Source organism: Kalmanozyma brasiliensis (assembly GCF_000497045.1).
Source record: "Kalmanozyma brasiliensis GHG001 unplaced genomic scaffold PSEUBRA_SCAF9, whole genome shotgun sequence".
NCBI classification, from domain to species: domain Eukaryota; kingdom Fungi; phylum Basidiomycota; class Ustilaginomycetes; order Ustilaginales; genus Kalmanozyma; species Kalmanozyma brasiliensis.
This window is the reverse complement of record NW_015961992.1, coordinates 247,219-271,610: the sequence shown is the minus strand read 5'-3', so window position 1 is coordinate 271,610 and position 24,392 is coordinate 247,219. Positions and strand designations below refer to the sequence as shown.

Here is a 24,392-nt window from a genome sequence, read left to right as displayed (position 1 = left end):
CAGCTGGTGAGGCTGAGTTAGGGTCTGAAATCGGCTAAGCGGGCACGGAGCACCCTAGCGACGCTGCGACTGCTGAGTCATGAGAGCTCTTCCCTTCGCAGCCTACTACCAGCTCTTGGAAAGCACTACGCCCAGTTGCTGAATCATGCGCGGGCACGGTGATTGGTGATGATAGCAAAGGAGGCAGGCGTAGACCATGAATCGGTGCCTTTGAGAAGGTTTTTACTGTGTCGTGTGGACCCTGAAAGTGAGGTTCAAAGAAACGTGGCTTGAGAAGCACACAAGAAGTCAGGGCAGCACAGCGCATTGTGACGGTTCGGCAGTCGGCGTCTTTCGCCTCAGTTAGACCCGAAGAAATATTACGTAGTGACGCGCTACACAGCATGGACGGACCATCATCATCCCCCACACTTCCACGCTCGCCCCTCCTTCACCGTCACCGCGATTCGGCTACGCCATCTTTGCGTTCCTCAAACAGGCTTCCGGCACAGCTCGTAGCCATGTCTGCCAATGGATCGCAGCAGTCATCTTCGACTGCAGGGCCTTCCTCGAGACCTCCACAACCACCACCACAAGAATGGATTGCTTCGATAGATGCCGTGTACACCCTCTTTGAAGACTCGACGGCAGCGCGAAAGTATCCAGATCTGTCGCAAAAGGTCAAGAGCGCAGTCGAGCTCTGCGAGGAGATCATCCGGGATGTCGGGTGGCAGCACTGCGCACTTAGCTTCAACGGAGGCAAGGACTGCACTGTCCTGGTACACATTCTATCCGCCGTGCTGCGAAGGCTCAATAGCAAGTCGGACAGCGCATCTGGTCCCGCTGACGAGGCAATCATTCCCTCGATACCTTCGCTCTACATCACCTGTCCATCACCCTTCCCTACGGTTGAAAAATTCATCCAGTACTGCGTCTCTCCGGTGCACGGCTACAACCTCGAAGTGATCTCGGTAGCAGGCGGCATGAAGGAAGGCATCAGGACGTACCTCGACGGCGGTGGACGTGAGCAAGTCGGTATGGGACAAGGACAGGAGGAGGAGCTCACAGACTCATCAGCAACAGAACCGAGAGACATTCGAGCCATGTTTGTCGGGATTCGTCGGGACGATCCTCACGGTCCACAACTCTCGGCACGATCTTGGACGGACAAGGACTGGCCTCGCGTCGAGCGTATCCACCCCATTCTCGATTGGACATACCAGGATGTGTGGGCTTTCCTGCGCTGTCCTCATCTTGGGTCCTCAGAAGCTGCGCTGGGCATGTCCAGGGATCAGCTTGCTACAGATTACGGCACGGCAGGTGGAGGGATCCAAGGCATCCCATACTGCCTGCTCTACGATCAAGGGTACACCTCGCTCGGGTCGACCTACAACACGCTGCCCAATCCTGAGCTGCGCATCAAAGGCGAGCAGGAAGGCGGCAGCGAGGATGGCGCCCTGCTAGTAGGAGATGGGACAGCCAAAGGCCGATGGAAACCCGCGTACATGCTCAAGGATGGCACCATGGAACGGGCTGGACGGGTAGAGAATGCATCGCCGCAGGCAAAGCCAAAGCAGCCGGAATCAACATCCTCAAAGCCATAGATTTATTTTGAGCTCACACACTAGACACATTGACAATGTCAGCCATTCTGCACACTCCTGAACGAAACATTTGAATGGCTCCTGAATTGCTCGAAACCACCATGCTCATGCTTTACTAGCTGCTGACGCTAGAAGCCGTCATCCTGACTCTGAGCCGCCCGCTTGGCGACATCCCAAAAGCCCTGCAACTCCTCTCCCAACGCCTCCCTCGCCGCTTGATCCGTCTGCACGCCTCTCGCTCTGAACCCTCTACCTTCCCACTTTCTCTCCCGGATCGGCCCCTCGAACACGAGCTCGCACGAGTTGCTGCTCCAGTCCACGTCCTCCTGACTCGTGGTCAACGTCTTGAATCCGGCTGGACGGACCTTGTTCGCATCCTCCTTGACCTCCTCTTCTTCCTCCTCGGACTTGTCGTCGTTCTCAGCCCCTGGATCGGTCCAGTCGATCCTGACCGTCATCAACCGCTTGTACGCCTTGACGGCCTTGCCGCTACCTTCGACCACCACGAGCGCCATCGACGGGTGAAAGATGCACACGCCCGTCATCCCATGGTCCAGCGCATTCCTCCTCACCTTGAACTTGTGCCTCGGGCTAATCAGGTGCTTGACCCTGTACACGTGGCAGTACAACCCCTTCTCGTCCTCCCGCTCCTTCTTCTTCTCCACCTTTTCCCTTCTCTGCTCGTCCGTCAGCTTCCTCTCTGCGTTCTGGCGCTCGTGTGCCTCTTTGCGGGCGGCGATCTCGCGTCGCACCCGAGCCTCGATCTTGGTGGGGTCAGAGACGGCTTCCGATGTGAGCACGCGCATGAGGTTGGACAGCTTGACCTTGGGCGGTTCGGGCGGGAGGAGACCCATCTTGATGCGATCGCGCTTGTCCTGCTGTTCGGCGGCACGGCGTTGACGTCGCAGCTTGCGCTGTTCGTGTTTGGTGAGCATGAGACCGCGAGGTTGGACGGCGCCCTTGTCCGAGGGAGCGGGGATAGGAATCGGGTGCTGGATGTAGTGGTCGATGGGGCTGTCGGAGCCATAGAGCAGAATTGGGCTGTTGTCCGCCTTGGCACGACTGAGCATGGAGCTGATATCGTCTGTGTCGGGCACATCGTCGTACGACTTCGATGTGAGCAGGTTGACATCCCACCACTCAATGTCAGGAGGAGGTTGCTTGACTAGACGCTTCTCGTCTCCCCCGAGCTCATCCTGCATCCCAGCCTTCCGTGCACTCTCCTCGATCCGCTTCTTGAGCTCTTCCATCTGCTGTTCTCGTCTCAGCTCTTCCGCTTCCCGGACGTGTCGCCCTGGTTTGTGGAACTGGAAGCCTTTGTGCATCGACCTCTGCTTGGGTCCTTCTGATGAGGCTTCGGCGGCGAGACCGCGACTCGCTTGCAGGTATGGATTGGATTCGGGCGGGACATTGTTTCGGCCCTTGACGTAGGTCGAAGAAACGCCGCTTGAGGAAGCCTTGCTATTCGCCTCAGTTGGTCGGTAGGGCAGTCCCTCGGAAAGAAGCAGTGGGTGGATTCCTGTCGGTGCCTTCGTTGATGAGGAGGCTGTTGAAGCTGACGTTGATGCTATCGAGGATGACGGTCTTGAAGCGCTGAGACTGGAGGCGCTGCTGACTTGCGGTATCGGCTGAGATGAGATCGATGGCATAGAAGATTTGTTCTTGTTGTTCAACGCTGCCATCTGAGCCTGCACCTTTGCACGAGCGGCTTCGAGTTGAGCTTGAATGCTGCTTGCTCCTCCCGCAGGTGGTCTCGATGCCGATGCTGTTGCCGTGATTGGCATAGCCCTGCCATTGCTGGCGCCAGTGACAGGCGCGAACCTCGATGGCGCAGCCGCCGACGCTGTCGGGGGCCTCGCGGGAGCCGAACCAATAGCCGGCCCCGGAGCGCCCTTGTTCTGCATCGCACTCATCAGCGCCTGTGCTCTCGCCTTTGCCGCCGCCACTTGCGCCTGAATGCTATTGGCTCCTCCATTCTGTGATGTTGCTGCTGGGATAACCGCAGCCGGGCCAGGAGGAGGAACACCTGCGCGAAGGACACTGGGCTTGGCATCCGAACGAGGTTTCTTTGGCGGTGTGCCGCCTTGCGTTTCGTAGGACGTAGACGCGTCATCGTCGTCGTTGCCGAACACGTTGCGGATCGGACGTTTTGGCGGCATATTGACGACCGTGCTTGATACACGCTACACGCTGAAAGGAACAAGAGCTGAAGTCAGGGATGAAGGTCTGTGGAATGGCTTGAGATGCTGCTGAGCATCAAAATATCGTTCGGAAGTCGGCCAAATTCTTTTGACAGCAAAAGTTGGCGAGTCTGATGGACCGTGAGCCTTCTTCACCCTCACCATCCTTCTCCCATCCCACTTTATGCCCGCGACGACTCGCGCCTAGGAAGGTCCAGCTTCGTGGTGTCTAGCTACCAGCTCTAGGCTCCATCGCTCTCGCGATCGTCGCCGCATCGTTCCGCGTACTGAGCACCAGCTCTTCTCAGGACGCGTCCCATGACATCAGCTGTCTGAGCAACAGCCACGTAACGTCGTTGTAACGACGATCGAACGGTCAGTGACGGCAGCAGCTCATCATGGTGGACGAAATGAAGCCTGCTGCAACGGCGCAGGCACCATCTGCTGCATCGCAGCCGCCGACAATCGCGGTCCAGCCTTTGATCTCCTTCTCCACAATCGACGCGCCATCTCAACGCTTCTACGCCGTTGGCACTGCGGTTCTTGTTCAGGCTTGGAAATATTCAAGCATCTTCCGTCAGCTATTATCATCCACACCAACCACATCAAGATCCTCAATAGCGTTCCAAAATGGTTCAAGCGGCCTGTCTCTTTCAACAGCGCTTTTCCTCAACTTTGCAATCCTCTTTGTGCTCTCCCGCCTAGGCATTCCTCTGCTGGATCCACGCCTCGCAACAGCAAAAGCAGCGCCATCGACTATCAACGGCAAACAGCAACACCCTGTACTCCAGCCGCCAAAGACAGTCGGGCTCACCTACGTCCATTACGTCGTCATCTTCACCGCGCTCTCCGCCGTAGACGCGACACTTTTGGGTTCAGCATCCACCAACCCGCTCATCTTGTCGCTCAACGGCTTGCTCAACATCCTTTCGGTAGCAGCGTCCCTGTTTGGCCTCAGTGTGCCCGCAGCTGGTGTGTTCCCAGACGTGCTCAGTCGCCAACTCTCCATCAACGAAGGACACGTTCGCATCCGTGACCTCATTCACCCAAAAAGCCACATTCTCGGCCAGCACACCATCCACATCCTCCCTCACAGCACTGCAAAACTTCTGCCTTCGAGTGCCTGCTATTGCGTTGGACTGCACACGCCTCAAGTCACGGTGCCCGTGCTCTTCAGCAACGCGCATCCCGACCTGCTTCAATACTCTATCACCGACTTTGCGACGGGGCAGCCGACCTACTTCAATGTCAGCGTCGACCATCTCATCCCGTTCGGTGCTTCCAACAGTGATCGTGGAGACGACGAGCTGAACGCCATCAACGCTGCAGCTCGAACACGCTCCTCGAAGCAAGGTAGTCGCGAAAACGACCTGCTGGACGACGAGGATGCGCTCGATGATCCCTCCTCTTTGCTCCGCGGGGTTTCCTACGCAGAGAGAGCTCGTATCCGCGCTGAACGCCGCGCACAATCGATGGGTCAACGATCCGCCAGCCTCGACACTCCAAAGACCAAGCGACTGCCATCAAATCGCAACGGCCAGCAGCTACTGTGGCACCTGCCAGTAACCCAGCCCGGCCGCATTCGGCTTGAGCGCGTACTGGACAAGTCTCGCAATGATGCACGTATCTCACTTTCGGAAGCGCTCGTCGTATCTTGCCCAACCACCAAGCTCATCCCAGCTGCGTCTGCAGCGGACAGCTTGACGAGCTCGCTTCAGACACAGCACAAGTGTCCTGGAGATCGCGCCGACTTTGCCGCTCAGGTCAGCGGCGTTGCGCCCCTTGAGCTCGAGTATCGTCGCGTCTTTGATCCTTTGCCATCTGCTGGTGGATCGAGTCGTCAAAGTTCACGCCAGGACAACACGCGCAAAATCTCCCGCATCTCGCCTCCTCATCACACCTCGCCTCTTCTCCTGCCCGAAGCAGAAGCGCTTCTCTCGCCGACAGAAAGGCTTGCGCTTGCACGTGAGCGCCTTCGAGCTGCTTCCCGTCGCAACGACGCGAATTCCGAGGATTTCTCGTGGGCAGTCTCGGTCGACGTGGACATGCCGCTCAGCAGCATCGATCTCGAGCAACCGGGCAACTACACATACGCACTGGAGAGCGTCACCGATGCGTGCGGTAACCGTGTCGCTGTCCATGCTGATCGCCATGCAGGTCTCTCGCTCACGCAGAAGGCTCGAAAGAAGATCAAAGGCGACGGCGAGTCTACGGCGACTTACCAGCAGTCTGTCGTGGTTCACACCCGCCGCAACGTCGCCTTCGATTCAAGGCAGTGTCGACCGGGCCACCCCCTCGCACTCCTGAGAAACGCCAAAGGTATCGAGCTCACTATGCAGTCCAGCCCGGACCTCGAGCAAGGCGGGGATTGGGACGTCAAGATCTCCTTCGAGCCAGACAACAGCGCTGCTGGCAAAGGTCTTTGGGCCCGTGAAGCTGCCAAGCCGACCGAGATGCAGCTCAGCTTGCCTGCGCACAGCTCTCGCGTGCCTTTCACTGTCGACAAGCCCGGTACATACCGCATCGACGACATCACAGGGCCGTTCTGCGCAGGAGAAGTTGGCTCACCCTGGACGTGCGAGGTAGTCGACGTGCCTCCCCCGACCGCCGACATCAACTTCAGCAGTATCGAAGATCGATGTGCTGGTCCAGTCGGTGTCAAGGCAATGTCGGTACTCACGGGCAACCCTCCCTTCCAGCTCGAGTACGAGGTGACTAAGGAGGGTCGCCATCCTGAGCGCAAGGTCAGAACCATCTTCGACCAGACCCGCGATGAGCTCGACTTCCGCCCCGATGTCGATGGTGCGGTCACATACAAGTTCGTCAAGCTCCACGACAGCAACTATCGTGGCATTCCGCTGGACGGACCGTCATTCACACAGGTCTTCCATCCGCTGTCGAGTGCCGAGTTCACCGCGCCCATCCGCGCCCATGACGACCGGGCAGTGATGCAGAGCTGCAGTGGCAAGCAGGCCGAGGCGGATGTCCGATTCAGTGGGGCGGGTCCTTGGGATCTCACCTACTCCGTTCGAGCTGCCGATAGCGTCGAGACCAAGGTGGTCGAAGGCATCACACAGTCGCTGCATACACTCAAGATCGACATTCCCAAGTCGGTGGCCGCCTCGGGTGGTCTGGTCACCGTCAGTCTGGTCAAAATTCGTGATGCACGAGGATGCGAAAAATCGCTGGCCACGCGAGATCTCAACGTCGAAGTTCGAAGGGTGCAGCCGAGCGTCGGGTTCCTCCCGATCAAGGCAGACAAGGCCGGTCGCCACCTTGAGGTGCTTCAAGGCAAGCCCGCAAAACTTCCTATCCGCCTCAGCGGCCAAGGTCCGTGGCACGTCGATTACTCGTGGAAAGCCAACGAGTCTGCCGAAGAGGTCGATCTCACCGCTTCAGTGCAGAACGTCGACGCCGAGCTTTTGGCTGAGCATCCTGGTCTGTACAAGATCAAACAAATCCGTGACAATCACTGTCCAGGACTGGTGCTTCAAGGCCAGGAGGATTTCCGCATCAGCGTGCGACCGCAGCCACATGTCCAGTTCGCCAACGACGCTGGCGAGTCAGCACGCAACGGTAGCCTTATTCGCGCTCCAGTCTGTCGCGGCCAACCCGACTCGGTCGACATCGTCATGTCGGGACACTTCCCTGTCGACGTCGAGTACGAGCACATTGCACCATCGTGGAGTGCCAGCAGCGAGCCAGAGGCCGCCGCGCCTCTGGCTTCGGCCGCTCACGAAGTGTCGTTGCACGGCAAGCGTCGCAAGACTGCCTTCACTTCCGCACTCGGCAGCACGAACCTCGAGCTCTCGACTGCGCTGCCAGGCTGGCACACGTACGTGATCAACAGCGTCGGCGATGCTGTGTACCCGCCGTCGCGTCTGCAGGAATTCTCGACAGAGTCACCGAGGCGGCTGGAACAGATGGTGTTGCCGCTGCCTGGCGCGTCGTTCGCCAGCACATCGTCGAAGCACCGCAAGCCTTCTCTCTGTGTAGGTGATGGTCTCAACCGACTGGAAAGCCCGCCGACGCTGAAGCTGCAAGGCCAAGCACCCTTCACAGTCTCTTTCGAGGTGGCTCATGCTGGCTCGAGCTCGACGTCGAGCGCAGGCAGCTATCGCTTCACTCGTAGTGGCATCAAGACAAACGAGTACAAGCTCGACCTCGGTGGCAAAGAGTTTGCCTTCAGCAGCAAGGGTCTCTGGTCGGTCCGCATTGTTCAGATCACGGATGCCAACAAGTGTGAGACTGCTCCGATGCAGGACAGCAAGCGCTCAGGACAGGATGACAAGACGATGGTGATCGAAGTGGCCGAGACGGCCGACATTGCTCCCGTGTCGACGCGAGAGGACTACTGTATCGGCGAGATGGTCGAGTTCTCGCTGCAGGGCAGCCCGCCATGGACCGTGTCGTACGAGTTCAACGGCAAATCGGCGCAAGCCGCCGTAACCACCGCCGAGTTCTCTCGCGTCGCTGAGAAGCCAGGCGTGCTAACGATCAAGAGTGTCGCCCACCAACAGAACCAGTGTCGACGCGACGTGGACGCCCGCGTCTCGCAAGACATGGTCAAGACGATCCACGACCTGCCCAACGTGCGCATCTCGGAAGGCAATCACTTTGTCGAAGACCTCCGCGAGGGCAACCAGGCCGAGATCATCTTCAACTTCAAAGGTGTCCCGCCGTTCTCGTTTACGTATCAGCGGACGGAGCCGGTGGACACGCACGCGAGACCCAAGGTGCTCGAGACCAACACGGTCAGTGGGATTTTGGAGAAGAAGTACAGCATCTGGGCGGCGGTAGAGGGGACGTGGAGTGTGACGTGGCTGCAGGACAGGTGGTGCCAGGTGTCGCTGGATTTCCATAGCGGTGCTGCTACGCCGCTAGGCAAGTCGAGGTTGGCGATCATGAACGAGGCTCATTCGGACAGCTAGCAGTCTGTCGAGCTCTGACTGCTCTGCACAAAGATAAGACTATGCCTCGTCGCGAACAACTTGTATCCTACAATTTAGTTTATCATACCGTCACTCGACCGAGCTCTCGATTGTGCAGGCCTCCTAGAAAGACTGTCTGGGCTGGTCGAAGGGCCAAGCGTGCGGCTTTGTGGATTGAGACACGGACGGGGCGGCGCTGAAATGTCACAAGTGAAATGTGGACCTAAAACCCGTTATTCCGCACAAAGACAAGGGAATGGCGGAATACGGAAAGACCGAGACGAGAGCGCTGAGCCCTATGAGGCCACTTGTCATGTTCATGATGCTGCGAGAGGTAAGGCAAGCAATCTCGGCTCAGTAGGCCGGAGAGCAACACAGGATGAGCTCACGGCTGACTAGTGGGAAAGCGTATCTCTCCCACCAGCCCCTGTGTCCAATCTTCGAGTTTCCTAAGCCAGCTATCGAGTCGAAGTACAGGCTTTACACAGACGAGCTTGCAGTAGCTCCTATCGGCGAACGATGTCGCCTATCATGCACCCACCGCCTTTGATGCAAGAACGGTCCCGCTCTTCCCCTTAAGGATCGGTCAAAGGGAACGAAGGATCGTGTGATTTCTCGAGAGAGTGAGCATGATGGACCCTTTTACCCTCTGGCATGCACGCATGCATGCAGGCGTGCGCGCTAAAGTGCCAACAACGTCACATCTGGCCAACTTTTTGTGATTTGGACCCTGAATCGATGCCGAGCAAGGCTTCACGGCTTCACATCAGTCACAAAAGCCACTCGGCAAGATACCGATCGAGGGTCAATCACGGACTCGAGAGATTGGGCTTGCAACAGGAGCAACTGTGACTTTGAAGAGTGGGGCTGATGCAAAGTGACATTGTCTGCTGAAGCGCTCTCCTCGTATTGTCACATGGCCCGGCCTGGCCCGTCCCTCTTTGTTGCGAGTCACATCCTACAGCACCGCTCTCTCTTTACGCTCGAAGAGGCTGAGCAAGACCCACAGTGGGAACTCGTTTCCAGCTCCGAGCGAGGCTATCTGCTTTGCCTCTCCTCTTCCAACTCATCGCCAGCCAGCCCCACATTGACATTGTGGTTATACGGTTTCCTTGCAAGACTTCGACCAACAGGGCTGCTCAAGTTGCCATCAGCGCTCGGTCAGGCAGGCAACCTCGGCTTTCTCATCTCGGCGTTCGGCTGCCTTGTCAGAAAGCATCGAGCCTCATGACCGAGAACGACGTCAGATAAGTCTCTAGTCAAAGGCTTCACCTTCTTGACACTCAGTCATGTATCACTCTGCCATCTCCGCCCCATCGCCATCCACAGGCATTCGTGCTCCCGAGCACAGCAGCTCGCTGTACCGATGCCAAGATAAGGGCAAAGCACGAGCTAACACTTACTCAGACGACGACCTCCAGCTCCTTGGCTTCGAAGCTGCCGAACCCGGTCATCCGGACGCAAGCCGCTGTCCCGTTGACACCTCCAGTTCCACCCAACGTACCAGCAAATCGATCGATCGTTCGGACAGGAAAGGCAAAGCAAGGCAGCAATCCGTCGATCTCGAAGCGACTTTTTCGTTATACGGCCAAGACGATCACCATCAAGACTCGGCAACTATCTCGAGCTCTCGAGCAGTCTCACGCCCGCTTCGCCAGTCAGCGACAGGTTCAGTTGATCGACGCACCGAGCCATCATTCCACGATGACGGCTCTCTCAAGCGAACGATTCGCGAGCTAGGTTCATCTCCCTCAAACTCGCCTCGTCATCGCACTCTTCTGCTTCCAAGCAGCCATGCGTGCGCTTCGTCGTCCAGATTTCACCTGGATACCAGGATGAGCGAAGTCGTCACAGCGGCACCTTCGAGCGTGATGCAGGCCCGTCTGAACACGGCAAACAAGAAGCGACGCTCTCGACGTCAAGATCGTCAAGGCGAAACTTCTGTAGCATCTGTCGATCATTTCACTGCAGATCCTCCAGCTTCGGAAGATTCCCGCGTCAATGCGTCCTCACATACCGGGACACACGTTCGTCGTGCGTCTTTGCTCGTCAACAGCAGCACAAGTGATATCCGAGCCTTCGAAGCAAGCTCAACCCTGGGTGTCCCCTCGTCATCCACGGAAGAGTCTGCTCTTCGTACAGAACAGCCGAATTCTGATCTTTCCCAGCGACGATCCGCCTTCCTCGACAGCACTAGAGCGCAGCGCTCTAGCAGTACAATTCGACGTCGCAGAGGGTTCTATGTCAGAGACGCTGATCTTCTGCGCAATGTTCCCGCCGCAGAGGCTACAGACTATCTCGCCCGTCCCAGCAGCCAAGCGTCTGACACGTCATTCATGTCCGACTTTGCCAGAGCAGTCGACCTTAGGCTTGGAGGTCGGTCCGATAGTCCTGTGCACACTTCCTTTGCCTCGAGCGCAGCGAATCCTTCACGGAATGAGCAAGGGCAGACGTCCCCCGATGCAATGTCGCAGCGTCATGCTCCACAGTTGCCGTACGTGCGCACTGCTTCTCCCCTCACTGTGCCATTTGCTGCAGCTGCAGAGACCAACGACCCACGCCAAGTCGCTCAGCATGGACGGACATCGGGCAGTCTGCGCAGGCGCAACCTCTTACCTGCCTCGGATCGATCTCAGCATGACCAACAGCAGGCTGCAGATGCAGCGACGTCCAGACGATCTTACCTTCATCGTGGAGGTCTGGAACCGCCGCCGACACACATATTCGAGGACAGAATGCGAACCTTTGGCATTTTCTCTCGCGGCCATGCTTCGACGCAAAGAGAAGCTCATGCCGAACAAGCGCATATTCGCGGCGCTCACCCCGCCGACATGGCGACGGACTTTGCTCCGTTGAGCAGTCGTAGGCCCCACCTCCTCGACCCGGTGGCTCCGCAGGCTGCGAGCGGTGATCGTTTCGCTGCGGATGACTTTGGCGCTGTGCATCGTCCATTCGGTCACCAAGGCAACAGGTTCGCCCGCCGTTCGTTCAGATCCAGACTTGAAGACGGGACCGAGGCAGGGCGAAATGCTTCAGAGGAGGCCGAGCGCGCAGGCAGCGCCCGCCTTCGTCGATATGGAGACGAATCGACAGAAGGGCCGATCGTCGAACCGACTCGACAGCGCGATGCTGCTCCCTGGAGAAGGACTTCCTTCGGGCTTCGTACGCCCTCACATCATCCTGAGCGAGCCACTGCTCCGGCCCGGCCGCGCTTCGAACCATTCGCCGAGAGTCCGAGCGCCGAATCCAGACAGCCTGCAGGACTTCCTAGCTCTCGGGGCGGGCCGCTATCGGCCTTCTTGCGCCGCGAAAGGAACGAGGACGAATCTGCACTTCAATACCTTGGTCGTCTCATGAGCCACGACAGCATGCTCGACGAATGGATGGCCGGCGACGTTCACGGTCCACTGCTACGCATGGCGATCGAGTCGGAAGCGCTTGCATCCAATCCTCACCTCCGACAGCTCCACCTTCCGCCCGCCTCCTCGACCTCGAGCCTGTTCGGCCACGCTCCGCACCTCGCCTTGGACGCACGCAACTTTATCGCGGACGAAGAGTGGGCCGAGCTCAACTCGTACGAGGGCCTGATGCAGCTGAGCGAGCGACTGGGCGCTGCGGACGTGGGCGTGCCGCAGAGTCTGATCGATGCGCTGCCGACATGCGAGTATGGTAAGTGGGACGGCGGGTCGTGTCGACTGCGTGACAGTTTGTCCCCTCCGCTGTTGGGCAAGGGCAAGGGCAAGCAGAAGGTGGAGCCGCCTTCGAATGCGAGGGACACCATGTGTCCCATCTGCCGCGAAGATTATCTCGACTCGGACTTGCTCATGAGCATCGACAAGTGCTGCCATGCTTTCCACGCCGATTGCATCAAGACGTGGTTCCAGACGGCTAAGACGTGTCCGCTGTGTCGAGCGGATGCGTTCGACCGGGTCAGCTTGCCTGCGCTTCCGTTCCAGTCGTCCTCTTCGGCGGTGGCGGCGGCAGCTCGGAATGCCTCGCCCGGTTCCGCGCCGTCGTTGTGGAGCTTCGACTTCTGAGCGACGGTCCTCAATGTCACAGACCTCAATTTCATCTCACAGCATCCACGTTCGACAAGCCTTTGCAAACACAGCAAGTCACAGAGAGTGAAACCAGAAGTGGGATGAAATCGATTGCGATTGAACCAACAGCAGATGTGATTGCTTGCACCTACACACCCTGAACCTTGGCCTTGAACGCCTCGAAATCGGCAGTATCAATTCCCAACTCCTCCCACCTGGTCTTGGCGCCGTCGGCCTCGTCGAGCGGTCTGCCCTGCAGCTCGACCAGCAGGGCTCTGAACAGCTCGGCGGACCTCTCGTCGAGCACCTGCACGCCTGCGCTGGGCAACTTGGCGGTGAAGCTGAGCACGGCGGTGGTGGCTTTTTCGGCAAAGTCAAGGTCTGTACGTGGGTCGCTGTCGCCGTCGGGGCCGGAAGGGGCCGTTTCGGTTGCTCCCGGGTGGTGTGGGGGAAGGAGGGAGGAGAGGAGGGTGAGGAGGGTGCCTGAGGAGAGGAGGGCGCGGGGGACGTTGGGGTGGGGGATCGAGGTGTGGGTTGCCGGGGGCTGTTCGAGTGGTACTGCTGGTGCTCCTGAGTTGGGCACGGGTGCTACGGCTGTTGCTGTGCTCCGTGTTGTGCTCGCTGGGGTGGTTTCGAACGAGTTGGGATCTTGGAAGAGGAGTGCGTTGATGAGGAACGCGGTCTTGCGACGCAGACCGATGTTGGGATCGAGCAATGCCAGGCGAAGCGTCTTCCACCCGTGCAACTTGTCGAATTGATCCATGGCCGCTGGGTTATGCTTCAGCAGTCCGCTAAGCGCGTACATCGCTTTCGCCCTCACCTCCTCCTCCGAGCTCTGCAGAAGATCCAACAGCCCGCCCACCGGTTGGTACTCCAAGACGGCCATTTGCGCCTTATCGTTGTTCTGCACCGCCGTGCCCAAAATCCACGCTGCCGCCGTCTGAATCTCGGGTTCGCTCGCCGAGAGCAGCGAGATGATGGGCTGCCACATGCGCATGCTGGTGATGTTGTTCGCATTGTCGATTTGCTCGATGAGCATCTCGAAGTTGTCCAGTGCGGTACAGCGGTCTTCGACCGTACGAGAGGGGTCGACGGCGACAGAGAGCTCTTCGCGCATCATCTGGGCTTCCGACTTGCCCATGATCGCGTCGTAGAGATGCGGGTCGGCAAGGTCGGGGCGACGACCTGATTCGATGTCCAAAGAGATCTGCTCGACGGAGGGCCCGCCGGCGGAGGTGACGGCAGTCGAGTGCGACAGACCCCACTTGAGGAGCTCCTGTGCGTTGCGATCGTTCGACATGGTTGATGTTGGATTCGTGTGGAGCGAGATCGTTGCTGGATCAGTGATGGAGGGAAGAGGAAGGGTCGTCGATGATTCAGAGCTGAGTGAAGTCGACAGTGATGCAGTCTACGAGGAGGAAGGCGGTCGAGCATCGTGGAAGCGTTGCCACTTCGCAGAAATTTTTGGACGTTTTCGGGTCTCGGTCGCTGAATCGGGTGTGGAGGCTACCTCCATCGGGTCAGGGTCCAATCTTCAATCTTTCCTCCCCTCTTCTTCGCACCGCTCTTCACACCATCTGCCGTCTTGTGGTGAGCACGATGCCGGACAGCCTACCGGCAAAATCATTATGGCCAGTCGTATAGCAGCTCCACTTGCGGGCGCAGCGAAAGCCCATCTAACAGCACTCGAAGCCCGCTGGTCTGGCTCTTTGCACCTGCAGATGCTCGCTGCTCCCCTCCGAAAATGCATCGTCACCTCACGCATCCTGCCAACATCGCTCATGCTGCAACTCAAACCCGTCACCCTCCCCAACAGCACCACCGCTATCCCATCGAAGTCAAAACGAGCCGGCTCCGAACGCATCGTCATGCTCCCTGATCAAATCCTGCACCCCAAATTCGCGCGCAAGAAACCGGACAAGGGACTGTGGGTGACGCTCGACCCGCGCGTCTATGCGCAGCTGCACAAGAAGGCCAGCTACAAGATTGTCAGCTCGGAAGCGACGTTGCTTGCGGGAATGGAGGAGCTGGTGGAGCGGCAATTGGCGGAAAGGGTGGTGCAGGAGGCTGAGCTGTTAGAGAGGAGGTTTAGGGGAAGGAGACGATTGGATTTGTTCGATGCCTCGGGAGAAGGGGAGGACTGGGCGTTCTCGATACAAATCGCGGCGAAGGGCGAGAAGGGAAGAGATGACGATGCAGGAGTATTGGGCACGAAGCCGAGCTTCAAGCCGACGTTCAAGGATGTGGCCCAGGCGGACCGCTTCCGGTCGGCCATGCGTGGTCTCACACCAGGGGAAACAAGTGCCGAGAGCAAACCAGACGGCAATGCAACAGTGGAATATGCGGAGAAAGTATACCGAGCAAGGCGGTCGCATCTCACTGCGCCACTGGGGATTGCATTGTACCGGCTCAAGATGTGGACCTCAAGCCCGGCACCAGCGTCACACTCGATAGTGTCACGGAGAATCAGAAGCAATTCATGAAAGGGGATGCAGACATCGTACGGCTGCGGAATGGCAGCGCAAAGGTTGGTGTGCGTGAGTTGATCGGAAGGTGAGAGCGTATTGCAGGAAGAGACGGCGGGAAACGCGTGAGGGGCAGCTGCAGACCGTGAATCTAGTTGCGACTGGCTGAATTATAGGATGGAGGAGAGAACATCGGATGGTCGTGTTGGAGAAGCGTCGGCTGGGATTTCCTACGGAGACGAAATCAGGGGGCCGACGGCTATGCGCAGCATGGACCGGACAGACGGAGACGTCTCAGATGGATCACAATATAGCTGGGTCCGCTGTGTCTTGCGAAAAACAAGCCAGTACGACGATCCGATTGAAAGCGCCTCGATTGGTAAATTGTGTAAAGTGCCAGAGTAAAGAGTACAAATGAGTGGCCAAATGGAGCAAGAGAGCGTGTGTTGGTGGTGTATGTACAGACGAGCCGGCCGAAGCACTGTTGCGCTCCGGTCAAGATGGGGGTTGAGTTTGTGCTGCATTGCACTGTAGACGGGAGACGGCAGACTCTGCGGTCTGCTGCTACAGCGGAAGCAGAGCTCTGTTGTGCTGCACGGGAAAGGTTGCGTTTCGGCTTGTGTCGTAGCGCAGCGGCAGCTCTGTGGTGCAGCAACTTAGCGTGCCTTGCCGTTGACCTTTTTGTTGGCCTTACCGTTCGCCTGGCCGTTCTGCTTAGCCGCAGCCGCCCTACGAGCCTTGTCCTTGGCATAAGTCCTCTGGTAGAAGGCGATGAAGAGGAACAGGTAGCTAGTAAGGCACACGATTCCTGAGACAGCGGCGTGCTCCTTGCCCGCGCAAGTGCCGTGGTGAGGAAGATGAGGAGCATAGGTCGATGCGAAATAGGAGTAAGCTGCATAGTATACAACCACCAGGTATCAGTATCAGTATCATACATTCCTTTTCGCCCCAACGAAGAGGGCATCACCGACCCGCCAGGGCGCAGAGAAGGGGTCTCTGAGCGACTGACGATCGGAAGTGGAGGGGTTTCTGAGGCGTACCTGCATAGTATACAACCACCAGGTCGATGACAAACTGGGTGATCTGCGCTGTGGTGACCGACTTCTTCCATGGGCACGGGATCTTGAGCGATGTGAGGGCGTAGTAGAAGTACATCAAGACGTGTACGGCGAGGTTGAGGCAAATGACGACCCACGAGACCGACGTCTTTCCGTGGAGCTGCGAAAAGCAGAGCACGGCGGTAGCCGAGTGGTGGTAAACGTGGAGGAACTGGAGAGGCTTCTTTTTGAGGACGAGGAAGACCGTGTCGACGAGCTCCCAGTACTTGAAGTAGTAGTTGATCATGTAGTAGGTCTCGAGCTTCATGGTCCAGGCGCCCTCACCGCAGATACCGTAGAAGAGGCCGTTGCGACGAACGATGGGAACGACCTCTTCGAGCATGAGCGCGAGCAGGAGACCCGATCCGAAGGTGAGCGCGAGGTTGTGCACCAGGAAAGGCAGTTTGATGCTGGTGGTCAAAGGAGCGCGGTTCTTCATGAGTTCGCGACCACCGAAGATGACGGCGAGATAAGTGATGACGGCGGCAACGATGGAAGGCACCGTCGAGAGTGGCGACTTGCCCGGGATCCATGCCAAGAGATGGACGGGGGTCTGCGCCTTGATGTGGGCCGGGATGGCGGCCACGACCGTGTCGTAGATCACGCTCGAGACCATCGTGACTTGATAGCGAGGAAGCGGTTCAAAGGAGTGTGGGGAGGAGATGATGATGGTGAGAAGGAAAGTTGGACACAGATCAAGAGTGGAGAAGGTTCGGATGCCGATCCCTTTGCCCACTGTGAAATTTTGAGCAGGTTCGTGATGGAACTGTTTGTGGTGTACTTCGACTACACAAGGTCTCTGGCCGGGAATTTTCTTTGTTTCAACGCGGTCGGTGTGACGCAACCGAAGAGCAACACACGCACACACACCGCCGCGGACGCCGAAAGCGAAGCGCAGGACGCAAACGCGTGTGTGCTTTGCGAGCTATAGAAGGAGAGTGTGTCTGTACTGTATGCTGCATCCGACCTGCATGCTCGCAAATGATGCCGAACGAGGAGGAGAACCCTTGCAAACTCTGCAGAGTAAGCTCGAGGAGGACTGGCCAGCGATTCGCCATGATTCCAAATTTGGTCTTGCGTCGTCTCGCCCTTCTCGTCTGCTGCTGTCGATGCTTCCCTCGGTCACGGCTATCGCACCTCGGCATATTTTTTCCCACGCTACCACCAGGATCAAAAGAAGGACCAGACCTGTCACGAGATCTGCCAGGTACCTTTTGGCTCTCCGCCGGGTCCGATCCGCAGCGTCTGAGACCTTGAACTGCATCCACACCTGCGCTGCAAAGACGATCCGCCATCCAGCCGACGTGCAAGAACAACAAGCTCGTATTGCAAACAAACACTTTCCTCCATCCCATCCGGCCAATACGTTTCGGTCAATTCTGGCTGCTAAGCGAGATTCAACAAAGTGTTGGACTCTGCTCGCCTTTTTTGGATTTGCCAGTTCGCTTCCACATTTGACGTGTTGGCGGCCTGCTAAGCGAGAAGACACGAGCTCACGAAACACGGAACGATGAATCCGGTACGACGTTGAAATTGGCCGTTCGCGATTCAGCAGTCTGCTCACTCACTCACATCATAGCAAAAGCATCATTCAAGTGCTCCAGAATTGTATCAGACGAACAGGCATCTCGTGCAGGCCAACACAAAGGCTTGCTTACACTCTAGTCCGACAAGTCGCTCAATGAGACCCGTTGGTTTGTTTTCGCGAGTGTGTGACGCGCTCACGGCGCGATACGCCGGAAATTCAACTGCCGCCAAACCTGTTTGGACTGTTTGGATCGACCTTGCAGCTTTCCGCTCTTGCTCATGCTCTGACGTATGCGCTTATCCTTGCCGTTCCGGTGGAAATCTGGCATCGCTGACCGTCTAGGCCCAAGCGAAATCTTCCGTGTCACACGAGCGCTCGTAGGCGGACCATTCCATGCGAAGGCGAGACAAAGTCTCGCGCGATTCTCACCTTGTTGTGCTGTCAGCCTTACATAATTGTTCTATTTTAGTTATGCCTGCCCATATAACGGTGTAACAGTGTCTCGAAAAATCTCATCTGTGGAAGAAAGAAGAAGAAAAGCGCGGTGAGCAACACTTTTTGACTTGAACGGCGCGCGTGTCTCTGTCACTTTCACCCGCTCTGCGCAATCCCACAAGAAGTCACACGCACAGCTCAGCTTCTCGAATTCTGATCTTGACAAGCGACGCCATCTACCGCTCCTCGTCTCTTCCGCCGGTCGACTCGCAGCAGCAAGAGCGCAAATATATCCACCATGGAGCCACAAATTGCATATGCGCAGGACGAGTACGGACGGCCCTTCATCGTCGTTCGTGAACAGGGCAAGAAGACCCGCGCGAACGGTATTCAGGCCATCAAGAACCACATCTCGGCTGCCAAGACGGTCGCCAACATCCTCAAGACATCCCTTGGGCCCCGTGGTCTCGACAAGATCCTCATCAGCCCCGACGGAGACATTCAGGTCACAAATGATGGTGCCACCATCATGAACAACATGGAACTCGACCACCAGATTGCAAAGCTGCTCGTCGAGCTCAGCAAGAGTCAGGACGACGAGATCGGAGACGGCACAACCGGTGTGGTCGTGCTTGCAGGTGCATTGTTGGAACAGTCCGAGGCGTTGATCGACCGAGGCATCCACCCTATCCGCATCGCAGACGGTTTCGAACGCGCGTGCAATCTCGCCGTCCAGGAGCTCGAAAAGGTCGCTGACGTCGTCGAGTTCGACAAGGATAACATCACCGAACTCATGAAGGTCGCAAAGACATGTCTCGGCTCCAAGATCGTCTCGAAAGCGTCGGACAAGTTTGCCAAGATCGCCGTCGACTCGGTGCTCTCGGTAGCAGACCTCAAGCGACGCGATGTGGATTTCGAGCTGATCAAGGTCGACGGAAAGGTCGGCGGTGGATTAGAGGACACACAGCTCGTTCAGGGTGTTGTCATCGACAAGGACATGTCGCATCCTCAGATGCCCCGCGTCGTCAAGGACGCCAAGATCGCCATCCTCACATGCCCCTTCGAGCCACCTCGTCCCAAGACCAAGCACAAGCTCGACATCACTTCCGTAGAGGAGTACCGCAAGCTGCAGGACTACGAGCGACAAAAGTTCGAGGAGATGATCAAGCGGGTCAAGGACTGCGGTGCCAACCTTGTCGTCTGCCAGTGGGGTTTCGACGACGAGGCTAATCATTTGTTGCTCCAGCACGAGCTGCCCGCCGTCCGATGGGTCGGTGGCCCGGAGCTTGAGCTCATTGCCATCGCCACTAACGGCCGTATCGTTCCTCGATTCGAGGATCTCTCTCCAGAGAAGCTCGGTCGCGCCGGCGTTGTCCGAGAAGTCGGCTTCGGTACAACACGCGACCGCATGCTCATCATCGAGGAGTGTGCCAACACACGTGCCGTCACCGTCTTCGTCCGCGGCTCCAACAAGATGATCATCGATGAGGCCAAGCGCGCGCTTCACGATGCCATCTGTGTGGTGCGCAACCTGGTCGTCGACAACCGCGTGGTGTACGGTGGTGGAGCCGCCGAGATCTGCGCCTCGGTAGCCATTTCGAAAGCCGCCGACGAAATCGCATCGTTGGAACAGTATGCGATGCGAGCGTTTGCCTCGGCCTTGGACGCTATCCCGCTGGCGTTGGCCGAGAACTCGGGCTACTCGCCCATCGAGACGCTCGCAGAGGTCAAGTCGAGACAGGTCACCGAGAAGAACCCCAAGCTGGGCATCGACTGCATGGGTGCAGGCGACAACGATATGAAGAACTGCCGCGTATTCGACCCGCTCGTGTCCAAGAGGCAGCAGTTGTTGTTGGCGACCCAGCTGGTCAGGGCCGTGCTCAAGATCGATGATGTGATCGAGCAGCACAACATCGAGTAGGGCTAGAAGGTGTTCAAAAGAATGCAATCATGTTTGTCCGATCACCATTGTCAGTCGTGTGTTCTGATTGCGTTCTCGGGAATATGTGTTCTGCTTGCTGTTGGGGTTGCCTGAGCGTTTTCGCCTTTCTTGGCCATTGCATGAGGTCTGCGATCGAGCGTCACTACGACCGATGTGTCGCAGAACCCGTCATCAAAGTGCTCAACACGCCAGCCGCATCGCCCACGACCCCGGCTACGACGGCGTCGCCCTGACACCTTGGCTTTGCGACCGCCTCCGAGACTTTCAGCTGACACTCGCTCATCGTGATGTAACACGGCACAGTCAAAGGCATGCGACTGGGGACCTGAATTGCATCTGCAAGTGTACGCCTTTCTGCTTTTCTTCACTTCCGCACAAACTGATATTACAAAAAGTAATCCGGCACTCTCCTCGAGACGAGCGGCTCGCCTGCGCGCGGGGCCGGGTCGAACTGCAAGAAGGTATACTTGAGGTTTTCGTCGATCTCCATGATGGCTGCCTGGTTGCCGCAACGGTAGCAGTAGTTGGGGGCCGAGAAGATGGTGACGACGTTGCGCTCCTGCGACCAGTTGAAGCCGTCCATGACGAGCTGATGCGCACGAGCTACCAGTGTGAGGCCGTTGTTGTGGTTGAACGCTTCCGAGATGTCCTGACCGAACGTGTAACCCGCACCTCTTGGCGAGATGCCCCAGCCACAACGGTCGTCCGGGTCGGACCAGAGCAGGTCGCACATGGGGCCCTCGTGTGGCACCTCCTGGATGCGGTCGATGGAACGGATGTGGTCCAGCGTGTCGATCGACGGAGAGAGGCCGCCGTGCAGGCAGAAAATCTGATCGTCGATCAACGCTGTCAATGGCAGGTAGTCGAACAGGTCGGTGAAGTACTTCCACACGTTGGCGTTGCCGTATTTGCGCAGGCACTCGTCGTAGAAGCCGTACACCTGGGTGATCTGTCGCGACTCGTGGTTGCCACGGAGGATGGTGACGCGGTCACGGTATCGTACTTTGAGCGCTACGAGCAGGGTTACGGTCTCCACCGAGTAGTAGCCTCGGTCGACATAGTCACCCATGAAGAGGTAATTCGTGTCGGGCGAGTTGCCACCGATGCGGAAGAGCTCTGAGAGGTCGTGGAACTGACCGTGGATGTCACCGCAGACGGTAACGGGGCAGCGGACGGGCTGGACGTTGGACTCGGTGAGGAGGATCTCGCGAGCCTTGTCACAGAGCCGCTTGATGTCGTTCTCCGAGAGCTGCTTGCACTCGCTGAGATGCGCGATCCACGCGTCCTGCTCCGTGATGTCGACCATGTTGTCCGCACGAAGGGGGTAGAAGATGCTGAACGGGTAGGTATCGGGGTTTTGCTGAAACGGTCGAGAGCAACGAGACGTCTAATCGATCCACCTGCGACGCAATTCGGAATGGGTATAGATGCGCGGAGCTGCAACGATGTCAATAAGACGTGCCGGCGAGCGTGTTGGACGAGTGATAGAGGGTGGTAGTTATTGCGGACGTGCGAGAATGCGTCTATTCAAACGACCAAAAAGATAGCAGTCGAGGTTGGAGGTCAAGCCGAGACTGTGTGCGTGCCGATTGATGTTTTTGCGGTGATTGTGCGGGACGAAGGTGGATGCGATGTTACGAAGGCTTTCGAACGGGATACAGACGTGGTGATGGTGATGGTGACGACAAACAAAGACACGCCGATATCAGCAGACACAGGCTCGGAAGATGGCGTTGACTGCGGTTGGCCCACCGTGTGGCTCTTTGTTCCTTGCTCATTCAGCCAGCCAGCCAGCCAGCGAGAGGGTGAGCCAAGAGCCAAAACAGCAAAGCTTGAGCCACTTGCCAAAGGCAGGGGAAATTCCAGCTTGCAGCTCAGTCCATTTTTCGAGTCGAGTCTCGCGACTGCACCGCGTCTGAGCCCTTTCATTTTGATTTCAAAATGGCCAAAAAGTCGAATACACTCATGAGGAGCAGGTAACAAGCCCTTGTATTGATTTTCTCAGTGAGCTCCAGAACACGGTTAACAATCCTAGCCGGGCTGGTCTAAGCGCAGATTTCTTCTCAGCTGCTGCACAAGGCAGATCGATCACAAATGCCTCTTTGAACCTAGCGAGCCCTTGAATTCTCCGCATTATCATTGACGCCTTAACATCTTCAGCTCGTTCCAAAATTCGCTTGGTCGCTGCCGATTCGAGTTCAACGGATTGCACATCATCGCAATCGCTTTCAGGCTCTGTAGGTCTTCTCCACCGTCACCGACTTCACCTCACGCCAACACAGCATCATGTCTCTCCTACGACAGGCTGTCGCCGGCGCTTCTCGCTCGAGCGCCGTGCTCCGAACCGCTTCGAACCCCCTTCGCCAGCTCTCGACCTCGACCGTCCGCGCCGCAGCTCAGCAGTCCAAGGATCCCCAGCTGGGCGACTACCCCGACCTTCCCTTCATCAGCCAGCAGCAGCGCAAATACTCACCTCGATGGTGGGACCCGCAAGAGAAGCACAACTTCGGCGAGACTCCTCACGAGCAAGCCGACGTACTCTCGGTCTGGGCGCCCGACGTTCACGCTGTCCCTGCTGCTTCGGCGCTTCGTCAATTCGCCGTTGCCATCGGCGTCGTTGTGCTCGTCGGTTCGACGATCTACGCTGCTACTCCGGAGAGGCCCGCACTGCCAAGGACTTACCCTCGAGACGGTCTCGCTGCTGAACTTGGAGGCGAGCAGGTTGCTGTAAGTTTGGCCTACTGTATGTCATATACATCATCGCATTGTTCTGACCGCATCTACATTTCAACTCACACAGGCTCCCAAGGAAGGTGCCTTCAGCGCAGAGGCAGACGAGGAGGACGACGACGACGAGTGAACCGTTCTCAACCCGAATACACAACTGTGCTTCCGATCCTGCAATCTACATTACATCGACCATCTCGCGGAAGCCGCACCATACAGACATTGACACCGACGACACTAGGAGGACGCAGCCCGCTCGACCATCTGTATCAGCTTCGCCGTCATGCCAGGCAGCACGCTGTGTACGCCCGGCTCCATCTCTGCTGTTGCCTTTACCGACACAGACGGGCATTGTCTTGCAGCATCCGAAATGCGCTTTGCGACGGCCTCGATCTCGGCTTGCGTGAAGTAGCGGTCGGACGATCCGCATTGCTGGTGGCTCCAGATGGTGTATCTTTCCGCGTCAGCCGTGTCTTCTGTCTCGGGTGGGTCAGAAGTGGAAGATGCGGACGCGTTGGAGAAGAACGGCCATCCCGGAGTTGGGAACGTCGTCTCGAAGGACAAGGTCGTCCCTGCCCAACCTAAAAAGTACGCTGGCAGTGGCAGCCTCGACTCGCACAGCTCGCCATTCTGCACCCTCAAGCTCGCCATTCTGCACCCTCACTTGTGCCGCGTCCTGAGACAACAGCTGCAGCGCGCGCAAAAGGTACGAGTTGATGAGGATGGCACCTTGACTGAAGCCCACCAGCACGATGCGCGAGTTGGGAACGCCGATGCGATTGAGCGACTGGATCTCGTGGGTGAGCTTGAGCAGGCTGCTGTGTACGTAGGGAGCTTGGAAGGCGAGGTCGCTGTCTCCCTTGGCTGTTGCAAGCGCTGACATGTCAGCTCAGCTCTTCAACACCGATGAGGACGGTTGCGTCGCGGACTTACGTGTGTGTGTGCCGAACCAAATGCCGTCCTGCGCCTCCAGCGCTCTCAGCGTAACCCTCGCTCCACCGCTTTCAGGACTCGTCTCGGCGCCGCTCATGTTCTCGTTGTCGTCCATTTCGCCCTGCAGATGTGATCCGAAGAACGCTCGTAGGTGCGGCACAAACGCATCGGCAAAGTCACGTGCGCTGTCGCCCCGTCCGTGGATCGCAACGATGGCTACTTGGGTCGAAGCGCTGGGGGTCGAGAGGTAGGTGCGCGTCGGCGTGAGTGCGTGCGGCAGCGGCTCTTCCCACGAGAGGTCGAGCGGTCTATTGCGGTCGGCGCTGCTCATGATGTTCGGCGTTGATGGTGTGGAGGACGAGAAGCGGAGACCGAGAAGGCGTGCGGTATTACGCCGCACGACACAGGAAGGCAGAGGAAGACTTGGGTTCCGACTATCCAGGATACTCAATGATGTACGAAACATTGTCTTGGTCTCAGAACAAGCCTTCCTTCACATCGCATAGTAGACTTCGATCGCAACTTTCCATA

The 24,392-nt window shown here is 57.6% G+C and overlaps 11 protein-coding genes across 11 annotated transcripts; 6 read left to right on the top strand and 5 right to left on the bottom strand.

Moving 5' to 3' along the window:
• Positions 1-500: 500 nt before the first annotated feature.
• PSEUBRA_006303 (Phosphoadenosine phosphosulfate reductase) lies at positions 501-1,583 on the top strand (the record flags this gene model as incomplete). Its single annotated transcript, XM_016439618.1, has 1 exon — positions 501-1,583. One exon carries the CDS (start codon positions 501-503, stop codon positions 1,581-1,583), a length of 1,083 nt encoding a protein of 360 aa, XP_016289546.1.
• Positions 1,584-1,711: 128 nt separating this feature from the next.
• PSEUBRA_006302 (protein of unknown function DUF1115) lies at positions 1,712-3,742 on the bottom strand (the record flags this gene model as incomplete). The annotated part of the gene is made up of 1 exon (XM_059465748.1): positions 1,712-3,742. The coding sequence occupies one exon, from the start codon at positions 3,740-3,742 to the stop codon at positions 1,712-1,714; it is 2,031 nt and encodes a 676-aa protein (XP_059320294.1).
• Positions 3,743-4,161: 419 nt separating this feature from the next.
• On the top strand, positions 4,162-8,694 carry PSEUBRA_006301 (uncharacterized protein; the record flags this gene model as incomplete). Its single annotated transcript, XM_016439629.2, has 1 exon — positions 4,162-8,694. The coding sequence occupies one exon, from the start codon at positions 4,162-4,164 to the stop codon at positions 8,692-8,694; it is 4,533 nt and encodes a 1,510-aa protein (XP_016289544.2).
• Positions 8,695-11,525: 2,831 nt separating this feature from the next.
• PSEUBRA_006300 (Zinc finger, RING-type) lies at positions 11,526-12,731 on the top strand (the record flags this gene model as incomplete). Its single annotated transcript, XM_016439634.2, has 1 exon — positions 11,526-12,731. The coding sequence occupies one exon, from the start codon at positions 11,526-11,528 to the stop codon at positions 12,729-12,731; it is 1,206 nt and encodes a 401-aa protein (XP_016289543.2).
• A 151-nt stretch (positions 12,732-12,882) lies between these two features.
• On the bottom strand, positions 12,883-14,034 carry PSEUBRA_006299 (Nucleotide exchange factor Fes1; the record flags this gene model as incomplete). The annotated part of the gene is made up of 1 exon (XM_016439599.1): positions 12,883-14,034. One exon carries the CDS (start codon positions 14,032-14,034, stop codon positions 12,883-12,885), a length of 1,152 nt encoding a protein of 383 aa, XP_016289542.1.
• Positions 14,035-14,362: 328 nt separating this feature from the next.
• PSEUBRA_006298 (uncharacterized protein) lies at positions 14,363-15,217 on the top strand (the record flags this gene model as incomplete). The annotated part of the gene is made up of 1 exon (XM_016439623.2): positions 14,363-15,217. One exon carries the CDS (start codon positions 14,363-14,365, stop codon positions 15,215-15,217), a length of 855 nt encoding a protein of 284 aa, XP_016289541.2.
• Positions 15,218-15,855: 638 nt separating this feature from the next.
• PSEUBRA_006297 (GNS1/SUR4 membrane protein) lies at positions 15,856-16,912 on the bottom strand (the record flags this gene model as incomplete). Its single annotated transcript, XM_016439609.1, has 2 exons — positions 15,856-16,091; positions 16,240-16,912. The coding sequence occupies 2 exons, from the start codon at positions 16,910-16,912 to the stop codon at positions 15,856-15,858; spliced, it is 909 nt and encodes a 302-aa protein (XP_016289540.1).
• Positions 16,913-18,557: 1,645 nt separating this feature from the next.
• Positions 18,558-20,180, top strand: PSEUBRA_006296 (Chaperonin Cpn60/TCP-1; the record flags this gene model as incomplete). Its single annotated transcript, XM_016439630.1, has 1 exon — positions 18,558-20,180. The coding sequence occupies one exon, from the start codon at positions 18,558-18,560 to the stop codon at positions 20,178-20,180; it is 1,623 nt and encodes a 540-aa protein (XP_016289539.1).
• A 406-nt stretch (positions 20,181-20,586) lies between these two features.
• On the bottom strand, positions 20,587-21,507 carry PSEUBRA_006295 (Phosphoesterase domain protein; the record flags this gene model as incomplete). The annotated part of the gene is made up of 1 exon (XM_016439605.1): positions 20,587-21,507. One exon carries the CDS (start codon positions 21,505-21,507, stop codon positions 20,587-20,589), a length of 921 nt encoding a protein of 306 aa, XP_016289538.1.
• A 980-nt stretch (positions 21,508-22,487) lies between these two features.
• On the top strand, positions 22,488-23,061 carry PSEUBRA_006294 (NADH dehydrogenase [ubiquinone] 1 beta subcomplex subunit 8; the record flags this gene model as incomplete). Its single annotated transcript, XM_016439626.1, has 2 exons — positions 22,488-22,928; positions 23,002-23,061. The coding sequence occupies 2 exons, from the start codon at positions 22,488-22,490 to the stop codon at positions 23,059-23,061; spliced, it is 501 nt and encodes a 166-aa protein (XP_016289537.1).
• Positions 23,062-23,418: 357 nt separating this feature from the next.
• On the bottom strand, positions 23,419-24,192 carry PSEUBRA_006293 (uncharacterized protein; the record flags this gene model as incomplete). The annotated part of the gene is made up of 2 exons (XM_059465798.1): positions 23,419-23,792; positions 23,862-24,192. The coding sequence occupies 2 exons, from the start codon at positions 24,190-24,192 to the stop codon at positions 23,419-23,421; spliced, it is 705 nt and encodes a 234-aa protein (XP_059321762.1).
• Positions 24,193-24,392: the final 200 nt, after the last annotated feature.